Source organism: Chelonoidis abingdonii, chromosome 5 (genome assembly GCF_003597395.2).
Source record: "Chelonoidis abingdonii isolate Lonesome George chromosome 5, CheloAbing_2.0, whole genome shotgun sequence".
NCBI lineage: Eukaryota > Metazoa > Chordata > Testudines > Testudinidae > Chelonoidis > Chelonoidis abingdonii.
Window position 1 is genome coordinate 136771318 of NC_133773.1, and position 25026 is coordinate 136796343.

The 25026-nt window shown below is 39.5% G+C and overlaps 1 protein-coding gene across 2 annotated transcripts in view; it reads right to left on the reverse strand.

Annotated features, from left to right (window-relative positions):
• The window catches only part of CTNNA2 (catenin alpha 2), an 826679-nt gene that overhangs the window by 144744 nt on the left and 656909 nt on the right, over positions 1-25026 (reverse strand). For both annotated transcript variants that reach the window (XM_075066660.1, XM_075066659.1), the window contains exon 9: positions 8072-8224. In XM_075066660.1, coding sequence (XP_074922761.1) covers positions 8072-8224 — 153 coding nt within the window. The remainder of the gene's footprint in view (positions 1-8071; positions 8225-25026) is intronic.

A 25026-nucleotide genomic window follows, 5' to 3' on the forward strand; every position in this document is an offset into this window, starting at 1 on the left:
CAGTGGTGAGTCAGGAGAAATAACTCTGCAGACTCTTAGAGCTTTTCATACTTTCTGTGCAGATAATTACAACAAATTACCCTCGCTGAAGTTTAACACATTTCTATATATTATTTTTGCTGATGTTTAATAAGAATTGAGAGAATCTGCTGCGAACACGAGGAAAGCTGAACTAAGGTGAATCAGTTGAAGAGGAAATACTGGACATAAAGCTTTAGTTTTAAAAAATAATCTCTCGATTTGAAGGTCTCGAATTAAAGCACACTATGACCTTCCAAATGCTGATTTATGAGACTCAATTATTAATAACCTTAGAGTATAAGTCTTTATCTATTCTAGTTCAAAATGTCAGGGGAAACAAAAATACAAAAAACAAATCACATCAGTATGTAGGGAGGAAAACTCAGAAGTATTTATTTTTCATGAAGGTAGCTGAGATACAAAAGCTCTGAAAGAATATTGACACTTTCTCTTCATTACTTCAGGATGATGGTGGTGGCGGTAGGGGGAATCCTAGGTACTCAGACAACACGGGCACAATATTAAGAAAACAGTACATTTCATGGACGGTCAGGTTTTGTAAGGTATGTTACGTGGGAATATTCCTTGTTCAGTAATTAACGTTTCAGAAATAAACTTGTTACTCTGGATTTACGCTGTTTTAAGTATGTGCCCAATGTGATCCTTGTGAATTCATAAAGTTCCAATCAAAGCACAAAAATGCATATATTTGTATTTTTCTTTCATAGAGCTTACTAGTAGTTTGTAACACCCAGTTAATGGACCAGATTCTCTGCTGCCGTAAATCAGCGTCACTGCATTGATTTCAGAGGATTTTTGCTGTTCTAGACCAGCTGAACACCTTGCTCCATGATTCAAGCCCAAAAGCTGACTGCATATATAGAGTAAATGATCTTTCTAATGTGACACGCTGGGTGAGGTAGTATCTTTTATTGGTCTAAAAGACTGGTGAAAAAGACAAGCTTTCAAGCTATCCAGAGCTCTTTTTTGGGTCTGGGGAAGAGCTCTCTGTAAGCTTGAAATCTGGTCTCTCTCACCAACAGAAGTTCGTCCAATAAAGGACATTATCTCACTCATCTTGTCTCTCTCATATCTAATGACCTGTCTACAACACCATTTTATATGTCAATGGAAGATATCTTTCTAATGATGTATGTCAACTCCTAGAAGTTCCAGTCCATCCTTTCATTCATTCAGAATTTCTAAAGTATATTTGAGAGAGAGGTTTACATAACAAACAACGTAGGACTAGATTCTGGTTCAGTTATGCTAGTGTAAATCAAGATCAATAATGCCACTGACTTAAGAGATCGCTAGTATTCAGCTAGCATGGTAAAATTGTCCTCTCTTTTTCCAAAGCAAAGAGTTTTTTAACAGATGTGACTGCCTAATTTGTTCCTAGAATACTAGAAAGGCTTTTTCTCCCTCTTCCCAGTTTGCAGATGTTTCCATGTATCATGCTATACCATATGATCAATTTGAATTGTGCAGCAACAAATGAGATATCTCATAGGAAATGAAGGGCAGTGCTCATAGTATCTTCACAAGGAGAAAAAGATTAAGTAAGACACTTACACTTCCATGATATTGTGGAGGAAAAAAACTTTTCAGAATGACAGCTTGATGGTCAGGAGTTAATGGAGGCTCCTGTAAGCCTAACAGACAAAGAGACTATAAAACAGAAACAGAAATGCTGTTCTTTGGTCCCATCTGCTGAAAATTACTGTCCAACCATGTGATTCTATAGATTTGCCTGCACTATATCAGATTTTAATCACCATAAACCACAGACTAATACAGTCAGCCCCCAACAAGATGACTTTGATTCTTTTGGATATCCCTGGCCTTAAAGATTATATGGGAGGAGAGATTCATGTAGGGCTTCATAAAATTCTTTAAATTAATTCATATTCATGCAAAGTGTGTAGGACACTCTGTCTTTTGGAAGGTCTGTGTTTTAGTGGGAAGCGATGCAGCACCAAATTTAAAACAGCTAAAAATAAAAGTGCTACACATGGTAAGATTAACAATTATTGAAAGAAAATTTCAAGACAGAATAATGTAGCTGATTTTGGCTCACTGGTCTTTGAATGGAAACTTTAAGTTAATTTAACCCTTGAAGCCCAGAATTTCTTGAGGCTCATGGTCCCAGCAGGAACTTTTGACCCCCAACATCTAAGGACTTAATTCCATTTGCAATGAATAGGTCACAGATGTGAACTTACTACGTATTCCTTCTACTGATGCAGGAGACAGTTTTCACATCTGTTATAACCCCCATCTAATATTTTATATTGTGTCCTCAGTGGAAATCATTTTAGGTAAAAAAAAAACCTGACACTATTCAGATATAGCACATCATCACCGTTCTTGATTTTTTTGGCAACATCCTTGATTTTTCCATTGACAAATGTTCCAGCCCGTACTGACTGGAGCAATGTTCCTCATCAAGATGCTAAAATAAAAGTACAGAGACCTTCTTTCCATTAAAAACATTGAGAATTACATCGTCTGAAACTTTATTTCTTTTTCACAAAAACTCGCTGTGTCCTCCATCAGATCAATGACAAGATTGCTGCACTCAATCTATTAATTTATTTATCCTCTCTAAATGACAATAGCTATGGACAAACTACCACAGTGCAATGTAGTGATGAGTTTGTGAATTTTGATTATGGGTCAGTTGCCATTTCAATTATGCCATTTCCCGTTCTTCAGAAGTTTATAACATGACTCTGAACATCAGGTTCCAACTTTGGTACTTTATGCACGTTATAAATCCAGTTGCAATTCTCTCTCACACTCCAGCGTTGCAATGAGCTCAGTTGTTGTTTTCTAGCACAGCAGCCTTTTGCCCCATACACCCCCCCCCCGCACACACTCTCCAAAAGATCTGTTTATATACTCCGTTTTGTTGTTGATGTTGTTTTAAAATGGAGTTTACTATTTAGGTAAGAATATAAGAATTGCCATAGTGGGTCAGAACAATGGTCCATCCAGGCCAGTATCCTGTCCTCCAATGGTGGCAAATGCTAGATGCTCCAAAGGGAATAAACAGAATGGACAATTATCAAGTGGTTCACCCCTTTCATCAAGTCCCAGCATCTAGCAATCAGAGCCTTAGGGACACCCAGAGTATGGGATTGCATCTCTGACCATCTTGGCTAAAAGCCATTGATGGACCTGCCCCCCATGAACTTATCTAATTATTTTCTGAACCCAGTTATTATTTGTGACCTTCACAATATCCCCAGGCAATGAGTTCCACAGACAGACTATGCACTCTGTGAAGAAGTACTTCCTTATATTTGTTTTGAACCTGCTGCCTATTGATTTCATTGGACATCTGTTTTTCTTTTGCTACTTCTATTGGGAGCTAAGAAAAATTGTAATTGCTTATAGAACAGTCTTTTCACCTCTAGGTTTATGGTTCAAATCCAGCACTGGTAGCGCCTGTAAGATATTATTGTACAGTGCCTGTTCCACATCACATCAAATTGGTGACTTCTCTGTAGTTCAAAGTGAACATGTGACCACATCATAAACCCAATAGTTGTCACTAATTGACATCTTATTGACTGGCAGGGAGGCCAGACTGAATATGAGTGGAGATTGACCTATCCTTTCCCGTCTCTATTCATAGTATTTCCAAGTCCTGGTTGAGAGACGTGTGGGCTGCACATTACATGAGCATTACACTCACTTTCAAAAATACTATTCAGAAATAAAGAATTATGCTATTTACTAGTTGTAACGTAAAACCTTCCAATTATTTAAGTTGGAAAAGTAGTTGCTGAATGTACATTGTGTTACATTCCTTCACTTCTGTCGTTAACATATGCACTGGGGGACAGATTCTGATTCTTATTACAAAGATATAAACCTGGAATAAGTCCACTGCTTTACGTCTGTGCAACTAAAATGAGACTGTGGCCCTATACCTTGCATTTTCATAGGTATTAGTGAACCTGTCACATTGCAGATAATTCTGTTCTTGAGAATGAATTGGCTATTGGTTCTGATTGCACAGGAAATCTACCTGTTTTGGACGAGTTACTGTGAAAAGCATTATGAAAAATATCATTGTATGACTGAAACTTCAGAGACCTAACAGTTAACCAGAAAGACTAGTACTCAGAGAAAAATAAAACATCAATTAATTAGCATTAATATAATGCTTTGCATCTAACTCAGCACTGAATAAATATTAGCTAATTAATCATCTAAACACCTTTTTGAGGGCAGGTATTATTATTTATCATTACCCTTATGCTACAAATGAGGAAACCTAAACACAGAGGTTAAATGACTTTTCCAAGGTCAGACTTTGACCTGAGAATAGAACTCAGGAGTTTAATGGCTTTCAATCGTGAGAGAAAAAAAGTTCAAAAGCACCAAAGTGACTTATGAGCTGAAGTTCCATTTAAAAAAATAACCAAGGGCTTGTCTACACAGTGCAGCAATGTGCACCAGAAGAGGGGTAATTCTAAAACCCACTGTGTTGCACACTAACTGCCCCACACAGACAAGGGAACACTAGCATAGTCCACACGGGCCAGTTAGTCTGCAACACATTGGTGTGCTTTAGAATTCACCTTCCTCTGGTGCACATTGCTGCACTGTGTAGATAAGGCTTTAGGCACTTAGAAGTCTACACCCCAGTGACTTTTCATAAGACTTAGGTTGCTAAGTGTCTAAGTCACGTCTGAAAATGGGATCTTCCACGGGCCAATGTTTCAAAGGTATTTAGATGTCTAAAGATGTAAGTAAGTGCCTGGTGGGTTTTTCAGAAGTATCTATACAGGATGGCACCTAACTCCCATGAAATGAAAATACATTCTGTAAAACAGTTTAGAAAGGTGTACAAGTGTTGAAGTAGGGCATATATTTTGGACACTTGGCAAGTATTTCCCCTTGATTAGTGTTATTTAATGTTATATTTTGGTACTCCTACATTTCAACAAAATATTAATTTCTCATTAGGTAAAGTTATTTATAGTTAGTAAGATGATCACTCATAAAGAAGGTAGTGGGAAGCCATTTGGGGGTTATTATTCCCAAATGCGGCAAAGTGTTCACCCTGCTCCCCCATAAAAGGGGCAGGGGGGACAGAAATAGTCAACACAGGCCTTAATGCAGGATTTTATAGTGTATGTTGCAGAAGATCTTTGAAGAAAGGTAATTTATAGAAGTCCAGTTCTTGCAACATGTATCTTAGAAAAGTACTGGAATACACATAAAGCAAATTATCCCTCCCCTTTGGCTGGCCAAACGTCTACAAAAATGTCACACTTACACAAGTACATATCATTCTGATCCTGCATTCTGCATGTACCCAATATTCCCATTAAATTCAGTAGGATGTGCAAGGAATGAAGAATCAGGCTCCAGAGTCACAGGCTGAGACTATAGTGATGCTTCTGTGTTTGGATTCCTGGTGCCAAATTCCTCTCTAACATAAGTAGGCACAACTCCAGTGACTTCACTGGAGCTGTGCCTGCCTACACCAATGGTGCCATTGGCCCTCTGCCCGTGAGAGAATCTTTAGCTCCTTAATCAAGAAAATAGCATCTTTAAATCACATTTTGTAAATGTGATGGGAAGCACTGTAATCTATTTTTTATTTGCAAAATAAGTGACACAAGCAACCACAGAAGCTTGGCTGCTATGACATGCCTTATGCGTCTCTAAATAAAAACTGATGAGAACATTTTAGCTGAACATACTACTGTATATGGGGAGTAAACCATGAGTTCAAATTGACATGTTCTCTTGGAGCATATTTTCCTACAACCATATACACCTGAAGTTCAGAATTCTAGCTACCCTTCAAGAGGGAAGTATCTATAACATGAACTTGTTTGTTGTTGTTTTTTTTTACCCTGCAGAGCAGAAAAATCAGATGGAAATTTCAGACTCAAGCACTGTCTAAAAGCTAAGGAGCAGATCCTCATCTGGTGTAAAAAAAGTGTCACAGCTCTATTGATCTGCCCCAATAGTCTAGAAAAATGGGTAGTGCGGGCATGAAGAAATCCTTTTCTGAGTTACGGGAGTGTAGAAGAGTACACTAAAATACAGCCTCAGATTTCTTTTGAAAAATGCAGGTCTAAACTTAGCTCCCAAATTTAAGTGACACATTAGGCTCCCAAACCCATATTTAGGCACCCAACTTGAGCAGCTTCTTTTTGAAAACATTGGCCTTTAACTGATATTTTTTTTTCACTTTCAGTTTCCATCTCTTAAAAATCCACCTGCCTGTTTTAAAATTTCATGCTTTTGTAACCCACAGATCTCCTGGGTGTGGTGTTCTGTCCCTCTCTCTCTCTCGTCTCCCCCCCTCACTGCCACTAGATGGGACAGAACAGCACACCCAGGAGGTGTGGGTTACAAAAGCATGAAACTTTAAAACAGACAGGTGGATATATATAGAGATATAGATAGATAGATATAGGTAGAGGCTCATCCATTAAGCTCCAGAGGTCCCAGGTTCTATCCCACCTCTCGACAACTGGGGTCTGTCGGTCACACTTTAACAATGCAGTTAGACCCATGGGTACGGAATTGTGATTTTGGCTGCTATAATACAAAAACATAAAAGGCTACTGTTCAGTTTGCTACTTACTATGGTATTTCATCCCATTGTCATTAAGAGAGCAATACAACATAGTAAGCCAGGTTCACAAAAGCAGCATTGTACAAAAACAAACCGTATAATATGATCATAGATTCAGAATCATAACACAGTTGTAATGTTTGTAGAATTAAAATGAAAGGACTTAGAGGTTATTTCCTTTTTCACTGCTACTGCACCAGTCACCGGATAGCAATAAGATACATATTTATCTTAACGCGAAGCACCCAACCCTGCAAGGTGCTGAGTTCCCTCTTCTCCCATTGCAGATGCTGGTACTCAGCACATTGTAGTAGGCACCCAGCACTGTCTAGAATCAAGACCCAAGTTTTTAAACAATAAGTATCAGTGCCTGATCTCCGTTAGATGTGTAACTTTAGATTTAAACGAACCAACGTTAAGTGAGATCAGAATCCGTCCCTGCAGTTTTTAAGAAACAAAATCTTTCAGAATTATAACCCAATATTCCTGCACTATCCAAGAATTAATTTTAATTAAAATGCATGTACCATGAATTGTTCTAAAAGTTGTTACCATCAGCTGCATAGCCTTCAAAACAGGGCTAGTAAAGAGGAGTTAATAATCCCATATAATATCAAACACTAAAACCACTAAACAGTGTTTGTATTTTCAAGAAATGAAATTTTGAAATAGTTCTTAACCTGTCATGGAGAGCATACTTGGCTAAACAAACATCTTTGACTAGTTAAAAGTTGTTCAATAGGCATCCATGTTCCTGACCATTATGTTTTGTTTGAATTATAACATGAAAGAGGCAGTTTCAGGAACAAAATCATTGCAGTACTATCATTGAAACCAGTTAGTTTGCTAACATTGCAAAGTGTCTATATAGAGAGAAGAGTAACATGGAGAAACCCAGTTTGTGGGTGTGTGTACTAACACAAAACAATACACTTTCATACACACTATATAATACATAATGCACACACACAGGGTGGGGGAGATGGACAGTTTTAGACTATTACCCATTTTATGATGTTTTCACTATTTTAGCTAGACAGTCTAATAATAACCTAATGTGCTCTCTAAGCAATCAGAGTCAGATACAACACACTGAAGCATCTATTTGGCTTCCTGCCTGGTACAAAAGACAGCCTACTATACTGCACTGCTGGTGAAATTTAACTGAAATCTGCTTGTTTTTACTCAAGTTACTACTGACAAGACACAGGAAATTCTTCATAACACAAGTTCAGCTGGTTTAATCTTACAGTAAAGCACAGGGCTGTCCCTGCTTGTCATTTTTACAAATCAGTAGATTTCTAAATAACCGTCACAAGTAAACCTCAAATGGATTAAGTCCTACAGGAAAAGCCTGCAACATTTCAGCTAATTTATCATTTTCCTTGACCCTCACAAGACAATGCACTCTAATGCCACCAACAGCATAAAACTTACCTCAACTAACTTGTTGGCATGTTCACGGAAAACTTGAGCGTATTCCTTCACTTCTTTCTCGTTACCACTCTTTGCAGCCTCAATAAGAACAAGTAATGGAACATTGGTCTCCAGGAATGAGTCAGATATATGATCCATCACTGCCTTCCGTAGCTATGTTAAAAGAAAGTGGAGCAGTAAGTAACTGAAGAGTTATCAATACACATTTCCAGTATATTGATCAGTGAGTTATAGTTGAGTACATTTGTCATATCACAATGATGTACAACTTTTTTTTATAATATTTATGGATTTGTAGCATTTTTTTTTTGATTTGCAGGAATTTTTGGTAGCACTTAAATGTCCATAACTTTCATGGGACTACACAGCTGAACAAGCATTACACACATTGGCGATTGCAAGTCTAAAGCAGCTGGTAGGTGCCAAACACTTTTAAATGTGAGGTCAGGTCATTTAGGAGCCTAAACGTAGATTTAGGAGCCTAACTTTAGGCAATCATTTTTAAAATATTGGCCAGTGCGTTTCCAGACCTCATGTAAAATCTGTACTCAGTATTATACTTACCACATGCATGGTGTCTCATTTTCATTAGCAAATCTCTAGTATGAACAATCTGAAAACTTTTCTATGCATTTCATAGGCAGGACTAACAAGTGTATAGAAAATGTATTCTTAATGAAAAAACACAAGCCATTAAAGATTAAACACCTGTTCTTCCTGTAAAAAAAGATACCCAGAAGTTTGAAAAAAAAATAGCTCACTACTTTAAGAGTGATGGCACAAACTTGCCCTCTGCCATTCTGCAAAGTACTAATCAATGTCAGACTTCCCTAGTAACTGTAAAATGCACAAAAATGTGATTGAAATCTTAAATAATTTTTCATAGAGATGTCACTGCTCTATGACAGTTTGGATAGAAGGCATATTTTAGCATATTTCCTTAAGCTTTTGGGTATAATTGTTATTAAAAATGAAAAATTGCAAACTCAAAGCCACCAGGCTGGGAGCCATCTAGCCTGGAGGTCCAACCAGACATTAGTCTCATTAAGTCATACATCTCGTAGCTAGACTGCAGGTCAATTAAGGTAATCATTCAATTTTGTAATCCACACTAGAAAGCTTTAACTAGCTGAGGTCCTATCAATGCTCAAAATTTTACAGATAATTACTAGATTGGTAGCTGCAATAAAAAGAGGATTCAAGACCCCAGTGAAGTTCAGCTCCATTGACTAGGTGCAGTTTTTCTTCAAAGGATAAAGATAAACCTAAATATTGCTGGTGACCACTCCATCCATTACCTAGTATGGAAAATGCAAGCGCCATTAACAAAGCCAAATGGTTTGAAAGGCAATGTAATATTTCCTTTGCTAAAATGATGACAATTAAAATAACACAACCACGATTAGTAACAGATGAATAAAAATAAGATATTATATTGCCCTGCTAAGTTGATTAAAGTGCTTCAACATAATTATAAACCAGGGGTAGGCAACCTGTGGCAAGCTGATTTTCAGCTGCACTCTCACTGCCCAGGTCCTGGCCACTGGTCTAGGGGATTCTGCATTTTAATTTAATTCTAAATGAAGCTTTTTAAACATTTTAAAAACCTTATTTACTTTACATACAACAATAGTTTAGTTATATATTATAGACTTATAGAAAGAGAATTTCTAAAAATGTTAAAATGTATTACTGGCACGTGAAACCTTAAATTAGAGAGAATAAATAAAGACTCGGCACACCACTTCTGAATGGTTGCCAACCCTTGTTATAAACAAAATAAAAACTTGACAGCTATGACCACTGCCTATGATGTGGACCAATACTGTCTCATATTTCCTTGTTCTCCCCTGTCTGTCTGTGCCCATCTGTTGTCTTATATTTATATTGTGAGTTCTTTGGGGAAGAGACTGACTTGTACAGTGCCTAGCACAGTAGGGTTCTGGTTCCTGATTGGGGCACCTATGTACTACAGTAGTAAATAATAAAAATAAAATAAATGCATACATAATAGAATATTAAAACATTGAAAATTTAATATAAAATAACACATGAAAGGGCAGGTGATACTCCATAGTATCACAAAACCTAAGGTGCATTATGAGGCTGACAAGTCTTCAATCACTGATAGATTTTTTTAAAGGTATTTAGGTACTTAAAGAAGCAGATAAGGGCCTAGTGGGATTTCCAAAAGCACCTAGTTGCCTAACTCTCATTGATTTAAATGGGGGTATTCATTGCCTTATAATGTTAAATTAAGATAAGCTCTTTGAGTCAAACACAGAGAAGATTAGGGTAACTTGATTACAATCTATAAATAGGTATATGGGGAACAAATACTCAATAATGGGCCCTTCAGTCTAGCCAGGAAAGGTATAACATGATTCAATGGCTGGAAACTGAAGGTCAATAAATTCAGCTAGAAATAAGGTGCGAGTAATTAACCATTGGAACAATTTACCAAGGGTTGTGACAGATTCTCCATCACTGATCACTTAAAATTCAAAATTGAATTTTTTTTTCCTTTAAGAGATCTGCTCTAGGAGTTATTTGGGGGAGTTCCCTGGCCTGTTTTATACAGGAATTCAGATTACATGACCACAATGGTCCCTTTTGGCCTTGGAATCTAAGATACGAACAATACCATTTTTACTCTGGCCAATGCAGTATTATATTTCTGACTATGTCATGATGCTCTCCTACCATATAACATTAAATCGGTAAGAATATCTAAAAATACACCATTGATTTTCATTGGTAAGTATCAAGTATCTCTACTCTCAAAACACATATTAGATATCAATGAAAAAGGAGATCATCAGATAATTGCAATTTGGACCTTACTGCTGTAAATACAGAATTTATTTATACAGTATTTATAGAGTAATGAACATCTAACTTATGATTAGAGCTGGACACTAGGGTCCTGAGTTCACAGTCACAAAAACTGAACTGTGTTAGCATTCTGCATCGTGGCTGATTTGATAAATATTAATTTAGTAAATCCTCTTTTAGTTTATGTAGAATCATAGAATCAAAAGGTTGGAAGGGACCTCACGAGGTCATCTAGTCCAACCCCCTGCTAAAGGCAGGACCATTTTCCCTAAATAATCCCAGCCAGGGTGCGGTCTAGCCGGACTTTAAATAGCTCTAAAGATGGAGATTCTACCACCTCCCTAGGTAACCCATTCCAATACTTCACCACTCTCCTAGTCAGAAAGTTTTTTCTAATATCCAGCCTCGACTTCCGCAACTGCAACTTCAAACCATTGCTCCTTGTTCTGTCCTCCGTCACCACTGAGAACAGCCTAGCTCCCTCCTCCTTGGAGCATCCCTTCAAGTAGTTGAAGGTTGCTATCAAATCCCCCCTTAGTCTTCTCTTCTGCAGGCTAAATAAGCCCAGTTCCTTCAGTCTCTCTTCATAAGTCATGTGCTCCAGTCCTCTAATCATTTTTGTTGCCCTCCGTTGGACTCTCTCCAATTGTTCCACGTCCTTTTTGTAGTGTGGCGCCCAAAACTGGACACAATATTCCAGATGCGGCCTCACCAGTGCCGAATAGAGGGGAATAATCACATCCCTCGATCTGCTGGCAACACTCCTACTAATACAGCCCAGTATGCTATTAGCCTTTTTGGCTACAAGAGCACACTGTAGGCTCATGTTCAACTTTCCATCGACCGTAACCCCAAGATCCCCCCAAAAATATGTCAGTAACATATTTCTGAACCCTTATGTAGAGAGTCACTGTAGTTTCTTTACAAATTGATTATCTGAATTTCTGGATGCCCTTGCATGGAAGTTGAAAGGTACAGATAACAGTTTTTATATATGCAAGAAACCCCAAGTTTAACTATCCATCAGCACAGGCTATAAGGAATGACTGGACAAAATCATTTGCTAAATGTGACAGAGTACGAACATGAGGCATTCTTCCAACAGCTTAACCAGGTGCATGACAAGGTAATATTAATGGCACAAGACAAGACATTTAAAGGTATTAGCACTACCAGTCTATTGTATCCAAATAGGGCTATTTATCAATGTAAATAACTGCTGGAAAAGCTAATCTTGTATCTTCCTCTAGGTCCTGCAGGAAAGTCCAGCCCAAGTGATGGTTCATGAATTAAGAGCATTTAAAGTTTTGCCTGGATGCCATTCTTTCAAAGGGAAATGCAAAAGACTTGGATTTAAATGGACATATAAAAAGGGATAGAATAGGAGAGATTAATCTATAGGAAATTACTACAAAAGATAGACAGCTCATCTGATCTTGTGATCATCTACAGATGAGCTACTTGCTTCTACAATTCCTTAAGAGCTTTCCTGATGCAGATGCAAACACTGTACTGTATATTGCCATTTAGAAGCTATGGCTTATATTAAATTCTCCCTCCTTGTAGTTTAAAATCAAGGGTGGCTTCAAAATGAGCGTGGTTTCTATTAATTACAGGGTAAAGTTCTACTTACTAATAGAGGGTGGCATCTAAATGAAAATCATTGTTATTAAACTGAGTATGTTAAACGCAGAGTTAATCAAATTAAATCCAAAAAAGTTGACGTGTCAGCCAAGCACAGAGATGGGACGTGTAAACAAAGGATGCAAATATTCTTTTAAAATCATGAACAGTCTATCACAAGGCACATTTTATTCCCCACCTTACACAATCAATGAAGTCAGTTTATGGTGCACAGGGTAAGTTACTGTTGTTCATAGCTGAGGGTTCTCCCATTCTAAGCACTAGTGAGGTCTACTTCATCATTGTTGATTCACAGCTCTAATTGCACATTCCAGAATGATGCTTTTCATTGCTGTATAACAATTTTAGAACCAAATGTCTCTGTGCTGCTTACAGTCATATAGAGAATTAAATGTCTAATCCTGATACTAGAAGGTAATGCCACAGCAGGAGGTTAATGGCTCTAATAGATTGTTAAATTTTATAAAGACTGGCAGTATAAAGCTGTCTGTAAAAAAAAGTTTACTAACCCTTTGTTCGTAAGTATATCACACAGCCAATAGCATTGCATTCACCACTTTCTATTTAACCCCACAATATATACTGAACCCAGCTCCAACCATATGGCTTGTTAGTGTTCTGCAGCAGCAATCAGGTATAGATTAATTGGCACAGACGGAAACAAATATTTCCACTGCAGTTCTAGTGAATGAAGTCTCCAGAAATGTTATGAGGAACTGAGTTTTCAGGTACAACACAGTGACCATTTGAAGCTCCTGTAATATTTCATATTAAGAATTTAATAATTTGCATTAGAAATTTTGACTTATGGTCACAGAAGAGGAGTGTGTGAAATGTGAAACGCAGGTCTGCCCTAGTGCTCTGTCATCTTTCTTTGCTGGTTCAGTTTTCTGAAGCTCAGGGGTGAAAGTGGGCCAGGCCGGTACAGCATACTGGTAAGAAGCTGGTACCAGCCCGTACGCAGCAACATTAAAGCACTGCCACAGCAGCATTTTAAAGAGTGTCCTTTGTGGCGGCACCACTTTAATGTCGCTGTCCCTTTTCCCACCTTTTAAATCACTGCCAGAGAACCAGATGGCACAGGCCAGGCAGCGATAATGGGCTCGCTGGGGAAGACTGAAGCCCAGCCCTTCCGCCCGAGGCCCCACCACTTCCACCTGAGGCCCCGCCCCTTCCAGGGGCCTGCTTCGGGACCCCATACAGGTAAGAATTTTATATTACTTTCACCCCTGCTGAAGCTCCAAGATGACCTGCAGCACAGATCCATGGCAGGATTCCTTTCTTTTCTAGTGACCGTTCCAGTAACTTGAATGGTGATGCAGATTTTCATATGTTCCTGCAGAGCTCTCATCCACTACCCATGTACTAAGACTCAGCATAACTGTCATTTAGATTTTTTTTTTTACCCTGAAGATTAGGAGGGCATTAGAAAACTTACAAACAAAACACCCTGAGAGCAGCTGACCCCACACGCGATAGCTCCTGACAAAATGTTGGGTAATTATACTATCTTCAGAATAGTTATTTTGTGAACCCAGTTGTCAATGCATTCATCTTGTGCCCACAGTAGCTTAAGTGGGACGAAGGCTCAGCGTTTAAAGCCTGGCCTCTGCGCTTAGACTTTCACTGCAGATTTCCAAGATCAACCATAAGAGATGCACTTGAGGATTTGAGCATCAAGGGAAAGAGTTCCCAGAAGAATGTTATTACAAATAAATCTGATAATTCATTTAATTGTGTGTTTGAGTGTAGGAACTTTTCTCTTCCCTAAAAATGATTAGTGATGACAAGTAAAATGTCTGCGGCTGATATTACTGATGGAAAGCAACGGCAAATAATGATTTTTTTTCCCCATAACAATTTGAAGGAGGACAGGAAGAGGAAGTCTTCTTCAGCAGTAAGACTACTAAGGGTACAAATTCCAAAAACATCTTAAGTAACTTAAGAGCACAAGGCCCTGATCTTTAAAGGTATTTAGGCATTGCTCCACTCAGCATTGCAACGCCTGACTTTGGAGACGAAGTCTTATTTTTAAAAAGTGCCTAAGGCACTTAAGGTCCAGATCCTCATAGATATTTAAGTGCCTAACTCTCATTGACTATAATGGGAGTTAGGCACCCAAATACCTTTGAGGATCTGGGCCTTAGGGGCCTAAGTCCTACAGACCAAGAAACCTAAGTTTCTTAGGTGCTTTTGAAAATATGAAAAAGGCAGAGGAGCAAGTATTATAAGCTCTTCGGGGCAGAAACAGACTCCCATTATAGGTCTATAGAGTGGATAGAACATTGTGGCCCCAACTCTGTATAGAGTCCCTAGGCACTATCACAATACAAATAATAAAAAATGACAACAACAAGGGCACAAAGAGGGCAGCAAGGAGAAGGGAATAGGCAGTGTGGTGAGTACAGGGCCGGATTTCCAATTAGGCACAATAGAGATGTGCCTAGGGGCACTGATGTTCTGTGGGTGCCTTACCTCTCTAAACTGTATGCAACCCAAGGGTCAGCTGTAGGCGGGAAGGGGGTGGACTGAAGATGCTGTGCCTAGGGGAGCACGAGGTGTAAATCCTGCCCTGGGCTGAGTACAGGGGAGGTGGTGAGGAAAAAAAGTAGAGCGAAAATGTAGGCAAAATTGACCAATGTTTTGAACAAAAGACTGGGAGTTTGAAATTGCTGAAGAAGGTCACAGAGTTTGGTACTTTGTGAAGAGGAGTGACAGGGTCCAAGTGATGAAGGATGATTTTTTAATGTTTGCACTTTGGGTGTTACGGAGAGGGAGAGGTACAAAGATGGGAGGCCAGAAAGGAGCAAGTTACAGCAGTCAAGGTAACAAATAATGACTAAGGCATGAGCCAGGGTTTTAGAAGTAGAGACAATGCGGAAAGGAGGGACTTAAAGATGCCACAGAGGAAGAAGTGATCGGATTTTTACTAAAGGCTTGCGGGGGGAGGCGGGCATGCAGGTGCAAGGACAATAAAGTGTCAAAAAATGACAGAGCAAATGCAAGCCTGAGTGACACAGACAGAGTAGCTGTCACTGGAGCAGGAGAAAGGTGAGTCAAAGAGAACGGTAATGGAGGAAGGATATGAAGTTCATGGGGTAATCATTCCATTTCACTGACAGCTACAAGTCATTAAATGCTGTAATTCCAATGGCAAAATGATGCAACATATATGGATCGAGTATACTGCACTGCAGGGCTATACATATTTTATAACTGTAATAGTCATAAAAGATATGAAAATTAGGGGCCAATATTAAAACTGGCTAATTGTCTTCAGTGGCTAAACAGTCTGTGGTTACACACCCTTAGTATTTGGATCATTGTGGTATTTCCCATAGTAAGTATATGCAAACATAAGGGAGTGCTGTAGATGGGTGATTCCTAAAATTTTGGGCCACTGACCAGATCACTTGCAGGGTGGTTTGTGGACAGCTGACTGGTCACCTGGTGCTAAGCCTCCTTCTTGTTTCCCACTGATAAAGTACATCAACATAAGCTAAAAATACAAGTACTTTTCTATCACTTTTCCTGTCAGCAACTTCTGCACATTGCCGTGAGGAAATTACTTGCTCATGAAAGGGAAAGGAAGAGCATGGTCCATGAAATACTCTCTGTTAAGGTATGCTCCAATGTCGCTATCTCGTAGTGTGTTTTCTTGAGGGGTTTCAGTTTCTTTTGACTGACCCTCCTTAGTTTGCTCTCAGTCAGGTCAGTGCTTAGATCCTCACCTCCAATTATGTCTGTCAGCCCTTCACTTTTCGGGTTTGAAGTTTCCTTCCATCATCTAGCTGTTTTCTCAAAGGCAGCCTGATGTGAGGCTGTCACCCCTTTGTTTTCCCAGACCTTTCTGCTTTTCTTTCCTTCTCTATACTCTCCCCTTTAAGGCAGACTTTGTTTCCTCTACTGGTTGCTGCTGTGGGTGCCTGCCTCAGTGATCGGTAGCTGTGGCATCTGCATGGGTTATGGTCAAGCTGCTTGTTTGTAAGACGGAGAGACTCTGCTCCTACTCCAACCCAGTCTATGTGCAGTCTGGGGGTTGTTTGACCCTGTTAATATCCTCCCCTGCAAGGCCAAAGCCCAGCTTTGGCTGGCATAAGCCAGGTCCCTGGACTGAAAAATGGTATGGCTCTGCAAACTTCCTCTTTGGTACTCTGTCCAAAAGGCATATGGTTGTAATGACAGGTACCATCTCATGATCCTCTGATTTTACAACATTTAGCCAACACAAGGGAGCATGAGCCTTAACGAGAGTGAACTCATTCCCTAGGAGATAGCACCACAGGCTCTCTATTGCCCATTTGGTAGCCAAGCATTCTTTCTATCACTGAGTATAGGTTCTTGCAGGGGACATTTTCAGCTGATATATACTATCAGATGGTCTTCTCCATTTACCTCTTGAGAAAGGATTGTCACTAGTCCTACCACCAATGCATCTGTTTGCAGTATGGTCTCCTTTTCAAAGATTGGGCTATACAGCACTACATGTCCACAGAGTATGGCTTTGAGTTTTTGAAAGGCACTTCTGCAGGTGGGTGTCCACAGCACCTGTCTTGGGGAGGCATCCCTAGTTAGGTCAGTTAATGGGGCTAGCAAAACAGGGTATAAATCAGTGGTAATACCTAGGTTAGCCTACGAAGGCATGCATTTGCCCTTTGGTCGTAGTGTCTTGTATGCCTGTGAGGCATGAACTTTATCCACCAATGGGTGGACTTGTCCTCCACCAGCTCTGGGTCCCAAGTAATGTGCTTCTTCCTTTCCTATTGCGCATTTAGCAGGGTTTGCTTTTAACCCAGCTTCTCTCAGGGATGGGAGTCCCAATCCTTGATATAGATAACTATGTCATCCAAGTATGCTACTCCATATTGACTATGCTGTTGGAGTAATTGGCCCATCCAACATTGAAAAGTGGCCACTGCCCTGTGTTCAAAATGGCATGGTCTTAAATTAAAATAGGCCTAACAGTGCAGAAAAAAGCCATCTTGTCCTAGGAATCTGTTTTAATGGCAAAGTGGAGTCATCTTAGCAGCTGTAGTCCACAGCGATATGGCTTTCGGGTATCTGGTGGCACAGTCCATGATGACGAGTATATGCTGATGTCCAGAAGCATTCCTCTCTTTGGGTCCTATAAGGTCAATTCCAATTCTTTCAAAGGCAGTTTCCACCAAGGGGAGCAGTATTAGTGGAACCCACAGGAATCTCTTAGGGTTAATTGGCATTTGAGACACAAAGCACAGAAATTCTCGATTTCTTAAAAACCCCTGGCCAAAAGTATCAGGCAAGGAGCCTAGACTGGGTCTCGTCCTTCCCAAGATGTCTTGCATATTGTTGTGTGTACCAGATGCAGTAACTTGAGGCGATATATATGAGGTATACGTGTCTGTATCTCTTGCGTCTGCTTGTCATGGTCTATGTGATGTAACTGTAACATTATCTATTGACTTTCCCCTGCATGTTGATTTTTTCTCACATTAAAAAGGATGGCATTAAACATTCAACATTTGCTACTCCGTGAAACTGCAGAAGCATGCTTCCTTCTAGTCTAAATATAGGAGGTTACTGGACTTAGTACAAGTAGCTGGGTTGGTGAACAGTGAGTTTTTAATGGAACTTAATGTATGAGGAATAATATAAAAAACTATCATTCTTTGCATAACATTCTGAAAACACCTGCCTATATGTGCACAGCATCACACAATACAAATTTACTGTTTCAAGCCAATGACAGCTGTGAGTTTATAGAACAGTCATGATCCTACCGAAAAGTCTAGATTAACTGTGGCTCCTTCACTCTTTGCCATGCAAAAATAATCTGGTATGAGTATTTAAGTTCCAAATCAAATTTTTCTTCATTTGATGGAAGTGTTATACACAACTACCTGTTATGGGTATAGTTTTCTGAAATATGGCACCATATGTGCATCAGTAAACATTATGTGTAGAGTAAATTAAACTGAGCCTTACAATTAGGCAGTAAGGAAATTACTGCAGACCTGAAAGAGTAAATCAGCAGTATTAAAACACTCCATTTCCTCTGAAGCACTCTCGAGTGTCATAAAAACTCAATGTCACAGTGATAAATAACTAGAAGAAATACATTTTGAGATAGGCAACAAAAAGACATGGGAATTCAAATAAGCCTTTTAAGCTCAAGTCCAAACCACAATTAAAATTAAGTTTAGGAACCAGCTCTTGCCTCTGATTTTGACATCAGATATTTAGATATTTATTTAAAGGACTGTTCACAGACTAAATATACTAATGGGTCTATTAAATAGTAGAAGACAAAACGTGGTTCCAGAAATGTACACCTTGCCAGAAACCTACACCTTTTTGAGCCCAATCCTACGGAGTGCCTCTAGTTCACTGTATCTTCAGTGCTGGCAGTGACTTGAATGGAAGGTGAAAGGGCACAGCACTTCATTGTATTGTGCACTCATTCCCTGTTCTGTGTAATTCAGCAACGTACCTAGATTTCTATCCAAGACCAATATACCTTTGTACCAGGTTTAGATCAAATGATTTAATAAAAGTACACGTATACACCAAAACAATAACAGTGCATATGTATTAAACATTATACATGATATAAACATGCACTGCTGGGAAAAGCAAGTATCCCTTTGTGCTACCAAGTGATTTTACAGAAATAACTTCCTGATTTTCACAACCAAGAGCAGTAGAGGAACTGCAGTTGAAGCAATGATGTATTAAGCCTCAAGAAGGAAGCTGATGAGATTCTAATGAGGAAAGGCTGATGCTGCAAGTGCCCTTAAGTTCAAAGTCATATACAAGTTGACTCAGGGTGGGGTCGCTTTAAAAATGCTAACATTTTGTCAGAAAGCATTCTGGTGTAACAGAATGAAGCAATGTCACCAATCACACTGCAAATTCTCTGGGGGACAACTGAAACTTCATCTCTGGTAATACAATGCAACCTTAGAAAGAGAGGGTCAAAGGCTAATCTATTCATCTACAAGCTGACTGTAACATGACTTTGCATCAACTTTGCCTCTGCAAAATAAGTTGCTAGCAAATGCTCATCTAAGACTTAATTCAAAGCTGCAAGCTCTTCTGGATATTCTACTATTACTTAGCAAATATACACAACTTTTCAATCTTCAGAATTATTTTATAAACTATTTAATGAATCTACACAAGGTCCCTGAATTGCATATTGTGATATCTGTGAAGCTCTCAGCTACTATCACGAAGGAAGCCATATAGCCAGAGAGAGAGATTTGAATCCATAGACTAAGAATATTATGTAAGCATCTATCCATGGTATAATTTGCATTATATGGGTTTAGATACCATAAAGCCTACTGCAACAGAATACATTTTCTGGGGTTAGGTGTCCCCTTTGTCTAAGGTGCCCAGATAGCAAGGGGGTGAGGGATAATAGGTGCCTATATAAGAAAAAGCCTCAAATATCGGGACTGTTCCTATAAAATCGGGACATCTGGTCACCTTACCTTTGTCCAACAGCTTGGCCTAATTCTTATGCTTTTACTCCTGGAGACTCTAGTGTACATGAATTTTGAATGGCTTTCAAAGTGTTGTAAAACACGATTTTTGTTCCAGAGTTCATAAAAAATGGTAATGCAACTTCCTCTCAATGGCACTGCCCCACATAAAGAGCATAAAATGATATGCTGTCTCCTGAGTTCTAAGACAAGCGATGTAATAAGAAAGGCTAAGGATAACCTGCAGAATGTTGCCTAATTCTACGTACTGTAGTCCACACTAGAGAAAAAATTTACATAGAATCCTGGACAGTTTCTGAGTCCAGGAAAAAGTGCTACAGATGGAGTACAAGGTCTTCTCAAAGATCCTTTTAGTAGGTTGATACAGGAAATCAATTAATAAGTGAGCCAATGATACAGAGTTTTATTTATGAATTATATAAACTTACATATGTACATATATAATGTGTTTCATGGTTTTCTACCATTCTAAAAACTTGGACCACCAAATGTATTTACTGAAATGAAAATGTCATCTTCGTGATTTTTGGATTTTTAACTTTACAGTCCTGATTCCTATTCTTTTAGTATAACATCCTGTGAACTAAAGCTCTACAGAGAGTAAACTCTGTTTCACAAAAGACTGAGATTCTGAAATCTGTTTTCATGACTAGTCAGAACAAAAACCCCAAACTTCTAAATTCTCCACAACAGAAAGCTCTGATTTGGTTGCCGTCGTATAGTGATCAAAACATTTCAATGACTGTAACTCAAAGAAACACTGGTGAATAGTGGCTGAATGAGATCAGCTGCTAAACTGGAGGAGAGTCTGGGGCACAGAGATGGTGGCAGCAATGGCAGGAGGCAGCAGAATTAACAGGTGGAACACCAGTGGTGGTGACAGCCGAACAGCTGGTACACTGCTAACTCTACTCCAACAGATCTATAGCCACATTGGCCATCACTGTGCATTCAGCCTGCATGTAAGCCAAATTCTTCCCTGCTTATCTTTGTTCCAATGTTACTGCAGAGTCACAGTGTCTCACAGATTGTGTGTACATGCTGTTTCTGATTCGTTGCAATATTTAAGCTATAGAGTTAGTATTTTTTCTCAATAGAGAGAACATACAAACAAAATAACTGGCAATAGCAGGCTTCTCACTGCTGTGATCTTTCTTGTCGGCTGTGGCATTCTATGAAGGATGTTTCCAATTTTGGGGGTTTGGTTTGTTTCCTTTAGACAACTTGTGTGAATAAAAAAGCAAAAAATCCTGCCAATCGGCACAACTTGTTATCATACACAGAACTCTCTGCTTTTCCCAAACAACTGAAAACAAAGTAAGTGGCTGCAGGAAGCAGTAGGCTGGTGTGGGGCACTCGCTTCTAAGCGCTTAGTCAGCCTGACTCGGTTTGATATTATTCTGAGTCACAGTTGACATACAGATATAAAAATTAGATCTACACAATATTTTTCAGAAACCCAGAAGATTCAAAGTGATGATTATAAAAGGTGTTATTCCTCCAAAAGAGGAAAACTGATACTGCTAGAAACTGTGAGATGGATTTTTAACACCAGATTCCCCAACCACAACCACATCAGCATGCCCATGCATTCCTTTATCTAATCAAATATAAACCTCAACGAGATCTAGAGTAGAGTGACCTGGGAAAAAGAAATCAATCTGACTGCTGAAGCCTGGGAAGAGAGCCCTTTCTGCCAGAAGGAAGACAATCCCTCTCTTGCCCACAAATTCATTTTGTAGATCACTCAGTTCTAGGGCAATAACAATGAGCTGGGGAGTCTGACTGACAAGAACTTAAAGAGGCTCCTACTCTAAAAAGTGACTCTGTAAAAAGGGTATTATTCTGCTTAGAGAATGTGCAATGTGCCTCAGGTGGCAGAGGACCAGGATTCACCACTAATTTGGTCCACTGCTTGGATCATTAGCTTTCCTGACCCTGACCAGGTACTGATGGGGAGCATGACATGAACGTTGAACCATGTCCCCGGATGGCATGATAAGACTCCATGTTTGCTGTCCCTGAAAAATGTCTGCTTATAATGTGATTAATTCACAAGTAAAAAGATTGCAAACTGCCAGCCCTGAAGTCTCAAACTTCGTTAATTTGTTCTTGACCCCATTACCCATAATAAAGAATCTATTGGACAAATCCTGCCAACTCCATTGGGCAACCCCACATGTGCAAACACTCTGTCTTCAGATTATGTCCTCAGTGACACCGGTGTAATATCATTGCTTAAGTGGAGGTGCATAGCTGCAACTGAGTGGATCTTACCACACATTCTTTGATTATGCAGAAGGAGAAAGAGAATGTAGTTTATGTCTCTTAGCTGTGGTCAATTTCCACAATGATTATACACTCTTCAGTGCTGTCACTTTGTCTTCCTGTTCATTTCCATAGCACCTACTACATTTGTGCTTTGATTATAATGAGAAAGGCCTTGGGCCATTAGAGTAACTATAATAAATAATAGACTCTTCAGGGCTAGCAGGAATAAAACCCAGTTAGAATGTTAGAGGTTTTGGTTCCAATTCTGCAAAAACTGACGTACACTTAATTTTGCTCACATGATTAGCTCCAACTTACTTCTGTTATTGAAGTTAGTAGAGATGATGCTGAATGCACACAAGGAGCAGTTGTGTTGAGTAAGGAGGTGCCATTTTTACATAGTCCCATCTGAGATTGGAACCTAATTTCAGACATGAGCAATGCAAGTGACTGTTGGGGGCCCCACACAGCATAGCAACTTGTGTGTGGACCTTGTACATCACTCTAGCAGTGAGAACAGAGTGGGAAACAACATATGGTGCAAACCACAGTCTTGCAGCTTGAGGTCTCACAAATCAGGAGGCTGGACCTGCAGAGACACAGTATTTTGCTGCTCTCATTAACTTTAGCAACAGAGATAATGTTCGCTTTCCTACATCATGGCTGATGATTCATATTGGAGGGTGTCATGGTATAATTCCCCACCCTGAACCTTAGCGTCCAAAAGATGGGGTACCAGCATGAATTCCTCTAAGCTCAATTACCAGCATAGTATTTGTAGCGCTGCCACCAACCAGGAATTCCAGTGCCTGGTACACTCTGGTCCCCCCAAACTTGCCGCAGACCCAACGACCTTGGACTTATACAGGAAAGTAAACCCTTTCCCCACCGTGCCTCTCCAGCTCCCTCACCTGGTTATCTGAAATGCTGTGATTCAAACTCCGGAATCTAAAAATCAGAGAAAATGCATCCTTCCTCCATGTCTCTTCCCTCTCTCACTCCCAGTCTCCCTGAAGAGGAAGTAATCCTAACACAGAGAAATAACTTCTCCTCCCCTTCCTCCTTTGCGACCAATCCTGTGGAACAAGACAGTCCTGGGGGTCCACCCAGAAGCAAAAAAACAATGGGTTCTCTAAACAAAATTTGATCAAAAAGACAAACAGTAAAAATATTTGTAAATTTAAGATGGATTAGTACAGGGTTCAGCTATGCACTGGGAATACCCCAGCCTAAGTATAAAAAAAAATTCAATCCGCCAAACACTGAACTCCCCAGCCAAATGCACATTGCAAAAAAGAAAACAACAACACCTACTCATCTTATCATACTAGTACCCTATCGAACTAATATAAGAGCCGTGTATCGAGAATTGGAGAGAAACTGGTTGCGACGTTGTCACTCTTCAGAAGCGCCAGAGAGAACAACCACCAAAATGCAACCAGAACAACACAAACTCGCCTCCTCCAAAGATTGAAAGTATCCTGTCCCTCCGGATGGTTCTCTGCTCAGATACAGCCATGCTTATGAACTTGAACCCTTAACAGTAAAAGAGATATAAAGTACTTCTGTTCTATTAACTCCTACTATCTGTTTATGACACGGGGGGACTATAACACATTGTAAAACTGCAATTTTTTTTATTATTAAAGTATTGCAATGTGCATTGAGGCCAATATTTTCAAACCTGGGGGTCAAAAGGGCAGTAGGCTAAATGAATGGCCTAATTTTCAAGGTGATGAGCACTAACATACATAAAAACTGTGGATGCCCAGCACCTCTGCAAGCATGGCTACTTATACAGGTACCTAAATACAGACTTGGGTGCTTATTTCATCATGCTTATTTGCATAGTTTGGCCTGTTTGTATACAGCAATGGTCTGATTGGCCAGCTGATCCTTTCTGACAATGTCTCAACCATGGACCAATTCAGAGCTGGGATTTCACCACCCAAAAGAAGAGGAAGATCCTTCTATCCTTAATGTGAAATTGGTAAAACACCAAGGAAATTTAATTTAGGGGAAAAAATCCAACTCCCTCCTCCCCCACGCAATTTCCCATCCCCATTTTCAGTGTTTTGCATCATATTATTCTGTTACAAAATACATTGCCTAGTAGAATAAGGAAAAAATACTATGGAAAAAGCAATAAGCACCTTTCCACTACTGTTTTTCCGTCTTCTCCCTATCCATATACCTTCTCCATTTAACAAGCATTTTAGGTGGGTTTGCTTTTAAAATGTTAGAGGCTTTGGCTCCAGTCCTACAAACACCTACACACGTGCTTAACGTTATTCACATTAATAATTCCATGTATTTCAATGGGACTACTCATGTGAGCAAAGATAAGCACATACGTCGGTGGCTGCATAAGAACCTAAGAATGGCCCTACTGGGTTAGACCAAAGGTCCATCTAGCCCAGTAACCTGTCTTCTGACAGTGGCCAGTGCCAGGTGCCCCAGAAGGAATGAACAGAACAGATCATCATCAAGTGATCCATCTCAAATCACTAATTCCCAGCTTCTGGCTGTAAAACTGGCGTTAGTGGTTCCAGAGGCAACTAAAACTTAAAAGTTTTTTCCCTCCTCCCCAACGCAAAGAGCACTGGGTGATTCATCTAGCAGGTAATTCAGTTTCTCCATTGTTACTCAGCAGGTATTAAACCTGCAGCCACCATTAATTATAATGCAATAATAAATCGAAATAATTTTTCTAATTCC